Source organism: Pelmatolapia mariae, linkage group LG18 (assembly GCF_036321145.2).
Source record: "Pelmatolapia mariae isolate MD_Pm_ZW linkage group LG18, Pm_UMD_F_2, whole genome shotgun sequence".
In the NCBI taxonomy this organism is placed as follows: Eukaryota; Metazoa; Chordata; class Actinopteri; order Cichliformes; family Cichlidae; genus Pelmatolapia; species Pelmatolapia mariae.
Window position 1 is genome coordinate 14,258,794 of NC_086243.1, and position 10,299 is coordinate 14,269,092.

General features: G+C 43.5%; 1 protein-coding gene across 3 annotated transcripts in view; it reads right to left on the reverse strand.

The window, feature by feature from the left end:
• The window catches only part of LOC134617125 (protein NLRC3-like), a 28,852-nt gene extending 21,057 nt beyond the window's left edge, over window positions 1-7,795 (reverse strand). Inside the window, exons 1-5 of one of the 3 annotated variants that reach the window (XM_063462314.1) lie at window positions 7,701-7,795; window positions 6,977-7,029; window positions 6,301-6,536; window positions 4,396-6,184; window positions 1,899-2,072 (exon numbers count right to left, since the gene is read on the reverse strand). In XM_063462314.1, the coding sequence (XP_063318384.1) occupies window positions 1,899-2,072; window positions 4,396-6,184; window positions 6,301-6,536; window positions 6,977-7,029 (2,252 nt within the window). In that variant the 5' untranslated portion in view covers window positions 7,701-7,795. Of the gene's footprint in view, window positions 1-1,898; window positions 2,073-4,395; window positions 6,185-6,300; window positions 6,537-6,942; window positions 7,030-7,569; window positions 7,621-7,700 lie in introns of those variants that run through there. The other 2 variants (XM_063462313.1, XM_063462315.1) reach the window with 2 other exon arrangements.
• Between the last annotated feature and the right edge of the window lie 2,504 nt (window positions 7,796-10,299).

The window sequence follows — 10,299 nt, forward strand, 5'->3', positions numbered from 1 at the left end:
TCGGGATATGAGATTTTGGTCATATCGCACAGCCCTAGTTCCTGACTATAACACGGTTCACCTTTTGCAGCCTCAAAGATTCTTTTAGTGCAATTTTGCATGCTGTGTTTTTTAAAGCACATTGTTTTCTACGTCCTGATCGGCTGTAGACCATTGTTGATCTCCTCCGTGCCGTCTCTCCTGTACAATACAGAATCGCTACATCAATCGCTAGCAGTGTGACTCTGACGTGCTGTATGTTTGCAAGTTTTCTCCCCAACAAACACAACAATGTCGACAAAACCTTTTGCACTGTCATAGGCATCTGCGGTAGCACCCAAAAGGCAGAGGAAGATGACCATCACACAAAAAATGTTGGACTTCTGGGACCATACGGTGCACCGGATTATAAGGTGCATTGAGCTTAAATTAAGCAATTAAGCTTAAAGTTAAATTTATTAGTTCTAAAAGCCGTCATTATTATTTATAGGAAAACAAATATACTGTATGTTTATTTTTCAAATAAATGTTTGGGACTGAAAACAGTTTTTGATCTTCGGTTTCAATCTATAATACTGGACTTTTTTTTTTTTTTTTTTTAACGAAGGTTTGAACTTTGAGAGTGTTTAAACGAGAGAGAAAAGTGGGAAAATGTTGATGCCTGTCTGAGAAAAGTGTATAAAGTGTGTAGTGAGGGGTTTTAAAACATATAAAATGGTTGTTAAAAAAAAAAAAAAAAAAAAAGATAAAGTTGGCTACTTTGCGGATTTCACCTATTGCTGGTTATTTTTAGAACACAGCACCTGCGATAAAAGAGAGAACACTATATACAAATACTGAGAAATATAAAATTTGAATCCTTTCTCAATTTTGCTCTGAGGCGAGGGGGAAAAATATCGACAAGTCAATGAACATCATCTACAAATATATTCAGTAAATGCTCAAGACATCTTGAGAAATGTAAATCACCGCTTGATTCATCCATTTGGTTGGCTTTTTTTGGAAAACCCCACCATAAACAAGGTGCCAATATCACATCGGAAACGAAGCGCCTTACAGGAGTTTCCCCACCGGAAGTAGCATATGCTAAGGTGCACATAGTCTATAGGAGGCTTGTGCCTATTTGCTTAGTTAAATCCAGGTGGTGACTCTTTTTTTGGCCAGGCAGCGTATATGTGTGAGGAGCTGTGAGGGCACACACAGCACGCTCTGATCAGAATCAGAACCAAATGTCTGACTTTTAAAGTGTATGATTTAGTAAAAAGGGGGATTATATTAAATATATATGAATAATTTATGACTGAAAGTTTTAAAAAGAAAAGTATTTGGATTAAAAGGGATTATGCCAAAGTTAAGTGTTAATGAAATCAGAAATGAATGAAGACATGAAATGAAATAACCTTTGTCTTAATTGAAGCTGGTGAAAGTATAAGTATAATTTGGGATGCCTGGAAGTGCCTCCGTCAGTCTCTGACAAAGTACACAGAAAAGCAGAACTGGCCACCTCCTGCACATGTGAGTAGCCTTATTAGCTGATCACTTATCCCTGACTCTTATGCTGTAAATTAGAGACTCCAAGGGATCAGCGAATCAAGAAGACAAAACACTGCAACTAGAAGTGATTAGAATTGGAAGGATGACTTCTAGTGGTAGAGGTACTTGTCAGAGGAGGGGGGAGCTAAAGAAATCCAGTGAATGAGTAGTGACTTCATCTTCACTGACTGATGGAGCACAACATGAACCTGTGGAGGCTGAAAAACTGTCCTATCAAACATCTCCCCGTCAACACTCCACTTCTGTCAGCCTTTAAATGAAATCTGCTGAAGTCTGTCACGTTGTTTCCTTTTGGAGCCAAAAGGAAAACCTGTTGTTCAGTCATTCGGAAAGAGACAATATTTCTGAAAAGCACTCAAACTCACCTCAGAGTCTCCAGTTGACAGTTTGGACTCTCCAGTCCGGCACACAGAAGCTTCACTGATGAATCCCGCAGGTTGTTTCCATTCATGTCCAGCTCTGACAGATGAGAGGGATTGAACTTCAGAGCTGAGGCCACAACTTCACAGTGAGTCTCTGAGAGTCCACACAGAGTCAGTCTGTGATTGTAGAAAATATAAAATGTTTTATTATAAAAGCAGAAAATCTGCATTATAAACACAGACTGAATGTATATGAAGACAAAACAAAGTGCTGTCATAATCTGATGAACATCTTCTCTTCACATCTGTGCTTCAGCTCCTCTTACAGTGTTTGACATAACACAATGATTGAGTCTCTCTCACACCTGCAGACTTTTAATGAGAATCTTTGTTTTGCTTTAATCTGCAGATGAAGGAGGAAGATGGGATCACATTTAGGCTTCCATAATGTCCACAGTCTGTCAGTGAGATCTGATAAATCGACTAAGGAGTTTGGAAAGAAAAGCGTCTGGACTTCTTGAGTTGCTTGAAGACGTTTCACCTCTCATCCGAGAAGCTTCTTCAGTTCTAAGGGTCAGTGGTGGAGAGTCCCAGATTTAAACCTAGTGGGAGTTTCCCCCCCAAAGAGGGACAAAGGACCCCCTGATGATCCTCTACCTAATCACATGAGCCAAGGTGTGAAAGTGGGTGTGGGTCCTAAACAGCCAGAGTTTCGGGTGAGCTCATTGTGAAACCTGGCCCCACCCTATCATGTGATTTCCTGAGGTCAGATGGCCCAGGATGTGAGTGGGCGTTAAGGCGTCTGGGAAGGGATCTCAAAACTGGATTATAGATGGCAGACAGTTGGTGTCGTAAACCACCGCCTCTGTTCAAAGATGGTCGCTCACAGTAGACGTAAATGGCTTCTTTCACTCCTCTTTCAAACCATCTGTCCTCTCTGTCCAAAATGTGAACGTTGGCATCCTCGAAAGAGTGACCTTTATCCTTTAGATGCAGATGAACTGCTGAGTCTTGTCCAGTGGAGGTGGCTCTTCTATGTTGTGCCATACGCTTGTGAAGTGGCTGTTTGGTTTCTCCGATGTAGAGGTCTGGGCATTCCTCGCTGCACTGTACCGCATACACCACATTGTTAAGTTTGTTTTTAGGAGTTTTGTCTTTCGGGTGAACCAGTTTCTGTCTGAGTGTGTTGCTGGGTCTGAAGTACACTGCGATGTCGTGTTTGGAGAAAATTCTGAGTTTCTCTGATACACCGGCTACATAGGGGATGACAATGTTGTTGCGTCTGTCCTTATCCTCCCTCGCTGGTGTCTGACCTTCTTTTCTGTGCCTCTTTGCTGACTTTATAAATGCCCAATTAGGATAACCACATGTTTTAAGTGCTTTCTTTACATGTGTGTGTTCCTTCTTTTTCCCTTCCGGCTTAGAGGGAACATGTTCTGCCCGGTGGTGTAGGGTCCTGATTACTCCAAGTTTATGTTCCAGAGGGTGATGGGAGTCAAAGAGGAGGTACTGGTCCGTGTGTGTGGGCTTCCGGTAAACTTCAATGTTGAGGTTGCCATTCTCTTCAATGTGCACGGCACAGTCCAGTAAAGGCAAACAGTTATCCTTTGTGTCTTCCCTGGTGAACTTGATGTTTTTGTCCACGGCGTTAATGTGCTCCGTGAAGGATTCCACTTCTTGTCTTTTGATTTTGACCCGGGTGTCGTCTACATATCTGTACCAGTGGCTGGGTACTCTCCCTTTAAAAGAGCCAAGAGCCTTTCTTTCCACTTCCTCCATGTAAAGGTTGGCTACAATAGGTAACACGGGGGAGCCCATGGCGCAGCCATGTTTTTGTCTGTAGAAACCCTCGTTGTATTTGAAATATGTACGTCCACTGTGAGCGACCATCTTTGAACAGAGGCGGTGGTTTACGACACCAACTGTCTGCCATCTATAATCCAGTTTTGAGATCCCTCCCCAGACGCCTTAACGCCCACTCACATCCTGGGCCATCTGACCTCAGGAAATCACATGATAGGGTGGGGCCAGGTTTCACAATGAGCTCACCCGAAACTCTGGCTGATTAGGACCCACACCCACTTTCACACCTTGGCTCATGTGATTAGGTAGAGGATCATCAGGGGGTCCTTTGTCCCTCTTTGGGGGGGAAACTCCCACTAGGTTTAAATCTGGGACTCTCCACCACTGACCCTTAGAACTGAAGAAGCTTCTCGGATGAGAGGTGAAACGTCTTCAAGCAACTCAAGAAGTCCAGACGCTTCTTTATTTTAATTCTTTATTTCGATGTACATGGCTCTTGTTGTCCTCCATATGATACACACTAATTACTGTAAGCTTAATTACCTATTGGATGTAAAAGAGGTTAACAGTGACTGATTCCAAATGACTACATACTAAAAATTAATAAACATGTGTGATGACAAAAGGGACACAAATACATGAAAAACTAGTCATAAAATGTATCTTAATGCTATGTATTCATATAATGTGAACTCACCGAGCCTTTCTGCAGTTCCTCACAGCTGGAATCAGTCTCAGTCGTCCCTGCCATGATGTGTTGTACTTCTGCAGGTCCAACTCATCCAGAACCTCCTCTGACATCTGCAGCATGAAGGCCAGAGCTGAGCACTGGATCTCAGAGAGTTTTTCAGATCTGTTCTCTGACTTCAGGAACTCTTGGATCTCCTGGAATAATGAAAGGTCATTCATCTCCATCAGACAGTGGAAGGTGTTGATGCTTCTGTCAGGAGAGATTTCATCACTGTTCATCTTCTTCAGGTTGTTGATGACTCTCTGTATGATTCCTGGACTGTTCTCTGTCTGACCCAGCAGACCTCTTAAGAGTGTCTGGTTGGACTTCAAAGACAGGCCATGAAGGAAGCGAACAAACAGGTCCAGGTGGCCATTTTTACTCTGGAGGGATTTCTCCATGGCTGTGTTCAGGAAAAAAATCTGATATGACTCATTGTAGTCTATCCTAAGGAAGTCCACCACCACCTTTGCCTTTGTGTTGGTGTGACAGTGGAACATGTAGACTGCAGCCAGAAACTCCTGAATGCTCAGATGAACAAAGCAGTAAACTGGTTTCTGGAAGATCACACACTCTCTTTTGAAGATCTCTGTACAAACTCCTGAGTACACCGAGGCCTCTGTCACATCCAGACCACACTGCTCCAGGTCTTCTTGGTAGAACATGATGTTTCCTTTCTCCAGATGTTCAAACGCCAGCCTCCCCAGCTTCAGAAGAACTTCCCTGTCAGCCTCCGTCAGCTCCTGTGCACTCGTCTCACGTACCTCGTGGTACTTGTTCTTCTTCCTCTTTGTCTGAACCAGCAGGAAGTGTGAGTACATGTCAGTCAGGGTCTTGGGCAGCTCTCCTCTCTGCTCTGTAGTCAACATGTGCTCCAGAACTGTAGCAGTGATCCAGCAGAAGACTGGGATTCTACACATGATGTGGAGGCTCCTGGATGTCTTCATGTGGCAGATGATTCTGCTGGACAGCTCTTCATCACTGAATCTCCTCCTGAAGTACTCCTCCTTCTGGGCGTCAGTGAAGCCTCGTACTTCTGTTAGCCTGTCGACACATGTAGGAGGGATCTGATTGGCTGCTGCAGGTCGGGAAGTTATCCAGACGAGAGCCGAGGGAAGCAGATTCCCCTGGATGAGGTTTGTCAGCAGCTGGCTGACTGATGACTTCTGTGTGACATCAGACAGCAGCTTCCTGTTGGTGAAATCCAATGAAAGTCTGCTTTCATCCAGGCCGTCAAAGATGAACAAAAGCTGAGAGACAGCCAGCTTCTCTGCTGTGACCTTCTGTAATGTTGGATGGAAAACATGGAGCAGCTCCAGAAGACTGTACTGCTCATCTCTGATCAGGTTCAGCTCCCTGAATGAAAGCAGAACCACCACACTGACATGTTGGTTCTCCAAGCCCTCTGCCCAGTCCAGAGTGAACTTCTGCACTGAGAAGGTTTTTCCAACACCAGCGACACCGTTGGTCAGAACCACTCTGATGGGTCTCTGTTGGTCAGGTAAGGCTTTAAAGATGTCCTGGCACCTGATTGGAGCGTCATGGAGGGCGTCCATCTTGGAAGCTGTCTCCAGCTGCCTCACTTCGTGTTGGGTATGAACCTCTTCACTCTGTCCCTCTATGATGTAGAGCTCAGTGTAGATCCCATTGAGGAGGGTTCTACTTCCTGTTTCATCACTTCCTTCAGTCACACGTTCACATCTCCTCCTCAGACTGATCTTATGTTCATCTAAAACCTCCTGCAGACCAACATCTGCTGAAAGAAAGAAAAACAATGAGACTAAAGAGAAAGAAAACTCTTCAATGTCTGAACAACACAAGAAGTCCAGTTTTCAGAAATGAGTCCATCAGCAGACAGATGTTCAGTCTTACTTTGTACACAGCTTGTCTGACTGGCTGTCTGCAGTCCAGCTCTGCTTCTGGATCTTTCTCCACACTGGGGACAGGACGAGTCTCCTGATGAAGCAGACTGGTCCCAGTATGAGCAGATGCACTGTCTGCAGAACCAGTGTCCACAGCTGGTAGAGACTGGATCCTTCAGGACGTCCTGACACGAAGCACAGCAGGACAACTGCTCCTCCTCACAAGCACCACTCCTCTTCCTCTCTCTGTGAACACATTTCTTTATCACCAAAATCATCTACTGACTGTTGCTAATGTGGCAGCACGAGGTGTAAATAAAGTAAATACGCTTCACAGTTTAAAAGACAATGCCACCCTGGGAATTTCACCCAGAGAATACTGGAGGTAACACTAATCACCAAGAAGGCAGTTAGGTTTGTTATACTCAGTACAGAGACGAGGTTCAATGATAAAATAAGTTGACAATTTATTAATTATTTAAAACAACGTATAAAAACACATCGAAAAAAATTAGTGTACAAATATGCTTAAAAAAAGGTATTCAGAGCTGAGGCTTACCAGTGGAGGGGCAGGGATGCCACGCACAAACTCAAAAAAAAGAGAAAAGAAAACACAACAAGACACAAGTGCATCACACTATCACACACTCACGCTAATAAACTAAGAAAGGCAGGTGTATACACACAAAGGATCCCACCACCAAGGCACCCTAGTCTCCTCCACGTCGGCACTCCGCATCTGAATAAAAGAAACAAAGAAAATTTAATATATTACAACAAAACTAATATTCACACGCTGGGGATAGCCCAACTGCAGGAACACACTGGTGATCCGCAGCTAGAAAAAAGGGCCTCCCACCAGTGGCGTAACAAAAACCCAAACTACAAATCAAAACAACGAAAAAAAAAAGAACAAACATACAGCCTAAATAAAACTTTAAAATATGGAGCAGATGGAATCGCTGTAGTACTCCAACTGGCCGTCTGCCCGACTATAAGTTAATCTTCCAGTCAGTCAATCAGTATGCACGCCAGCCGACTCGCGTGGCATGCATATGGCCGTTGTCCACGCCGACGTCCACTTTAAAGGCTGGCAGCAGTAGGAAAGAAAACTCACAGCCGGAACAGACAGTAAAAGCAAAGCAAAACAAAGCAGCAGCACTTCAGCTAGCGTAGCGTGGCGTAAAACTAAGGCCCACACTTCCTGCAAAGCATAATAAGTAATTACTATAAAAGAAAAATAAAAAGGCAGAGATCGTAACAAAATTGAATTACGTACCGAGTAAGCCGCGTCATGAAACATGAGCAGAATGGCTCAACGAAGGCTTCTACAGCTACGACCTACCTACACACAATGTCTGTTTACCACCAAGTAAGGTAATATACGCACTACAATGAGTAAACACCTACCAGCTGCGATGGAGGCTTCAGAAGTGTAACCCGCAAATGATCGCGGCAACCCCAAAGGGAAGTCAGGTGACCAAAAAGGAGATCACAGGTAAGCGATCCAGGGACGCTCAAATGGCCACTATTTATACTAGCGCCCCCCTAATGCGCCAGGCTGAAAGTGGGTTGAACCGAGGAATAACATTCAGCCTGCCACACTAAAATATCCAAATGTAAAAGATGGTGCAAAAGTTGTGATGAGAAGAATATATATGATACCTATTTGGGGGGGGGGGGGGGGGGGGGTCAGTTTCTCTTTATAGATGTCATAATGAACCTGGAGGTTTGTTTTTCTCCATCTGCGCTCAGCTTTCCTACACTCTCTTTTTTCATTTTTCACCAGTGTGGAGTTTCTCCATGGAGACTTCTTCCTTCCAGAGATAACCTTCACCTTAATGGGAGCAATAGTGTCCATTACATTTAACATTTTAGCATTGAAGCTAGTGACGAGCTCATTGACTGAACCTCTGGACAGGTCAGGTGTTAATGGGAAGACCTGGTTAAAGATCTCACTACTGTGTTCAGTTATACACCGTTTTGTGATCACTGCTGTTGATATATTTGTGTGGGCTGGGATTTTACTTTCAAAGAAAACACAGTAATGATCAGACAGGCCCACATCAGACACAGTAACCTTTGAAATGCTCAGGCCCTTGGAGATCAGTAGGTCAAGAGTGTGTCCTCTATTATGTGTGGCCTCTGTTACATGCTGAGTCAGCCCAAAGTTGCCCAGAGTGTTACTCAGGTCTTTAGTCCCTTTAGTCCCACACACACTCTATCATTCAGCTCAACTCAACTACCTCAAAGCATTGAGACTGGACTTACACATCAATCTGAAAATGCTCTTTTTGCACAATATTTTTTTATGTTTACTGTTGCTGCACTACCTACATACCAAGTATGTTTACGGTTTCCTTTGCACTACTTACCTAGTTAGAATAGTTAGTTGTAGTTAGATAGTTAGTTTTTGTTAATTTATGTTGTAATTTATGTTAGGTCAGTCTGCCCTGTCTCGAGTTAGCTAGTTTAGTAATTTTTCTGTTAATTTATGTTGTAAATTTATGTTGCATGTAGCACCTTGGCCCTGGAGGAACGCTGTTTCGCCTCACTGTGTACAACTGTATATGGCTGAAGTGACAATAAAGCCAACTTGACTTGACTTGACTTGATCTGCAGGTTTTACACGCTTACATATATACACACAGCTACTGTCCCTCTATTTAGAAAGGCAGAGGTGTCACGGTGTAATTATTTTACATGTAGTTGTTTTTTTTCCCTGTGTAATAATATTCAACATTGCTATCAATACATTTTTCAATCTGCAAAATCGGTTCAAAAACATAAACAACTGTTGGATGCTGTTTGTCCGTGATTTGAACAGGGGGAACAAATTGTGGCAGGATCAGCCTGATGTTATTTGTATCCCGCTGTAACTTTACTGTATAAAGAGCTAGCATCTCCAAAATGTCAGGAGTAGTTAGTCATTACAAAAAGTGTTTGTGAACTAAAAATCAAGAATGTGGGATACTGTTTGTCCGTGATTTGGAGAGTTTCATCTTCTGATTTGCGTTTGTGGAGGCACCCCATGCTAGTGTAACGCTTCCAGCTCTTCATAAATCACAGACGCTCAGAAAGGTTGGCTTTTCACGGTTTATTCTGCAGAAGACAAAGAAAACACTTAACATGTGTCTTCTGGTTGTACCCGCAATTATAGCTCCTACAATGTAAAACAACATCAAAAAAAGCACAGAAAAATAGTAAGTCCAAACACATTTCCTGCTATGCGCAGCAACCACTAGGGGGCCGACAAAAGCTTACTGCCAGAGAGCATAAATACAGCAGAAACACTGTTTAACAGCAACCAGCCATTGTTTCAGTTACACAGTAACATTCTAACATCAATATAAACCTATATACATCGACATGTACAAGTTAAATAACAACATTTACACCAGAAGCCATAAAAATGCCAGAGCCTTTCATTACAGAACTTACCCTCATAGTGCAAACGCGTGCTGTGAGGAGCATCCTCGAAAGAGTGTCCTTTATCCTTTTGCATCTTAAGGATAAAGGACACTCTTTCGAGGATGCCAATGTTCACATTTTGGACAGAGAGGACAGATGGTTTGAAAGAGGAGTGAAAGAGGCCATCTATGTCCACTGTGAGCGACCATCTTTGAACAGAGGCGGTGGTTTACGACACCAACTGTCTGCCATCTATAATCCAGTTTTGAGTTCCCTCCCCAGACGCCTTAATACCCACTCACATCCTGGGCCATCTGACCTCAGGAATTCACATGATAGGATGGGGCCAGGTTTCACAATGAGCACACCCGAAACCCTGGCTGATTAGGTCCCACACCCACTTTCACACCTTGGCACATGTGATTAGAGGATCACCAGGGGGTCCTTTGTCCCTCTTCGGGGGGATACTCCCACTTGGTTTAAATCTGGGACTCTCGGCCATTTGACCTTAGAACTGAAGAAGCTTCTCGGATGAGAGGTGAAACGTCTTCAAGCAACTTAAAGAAGTCCAGACGCTTTTCTTTGCAAACTCCTTTGA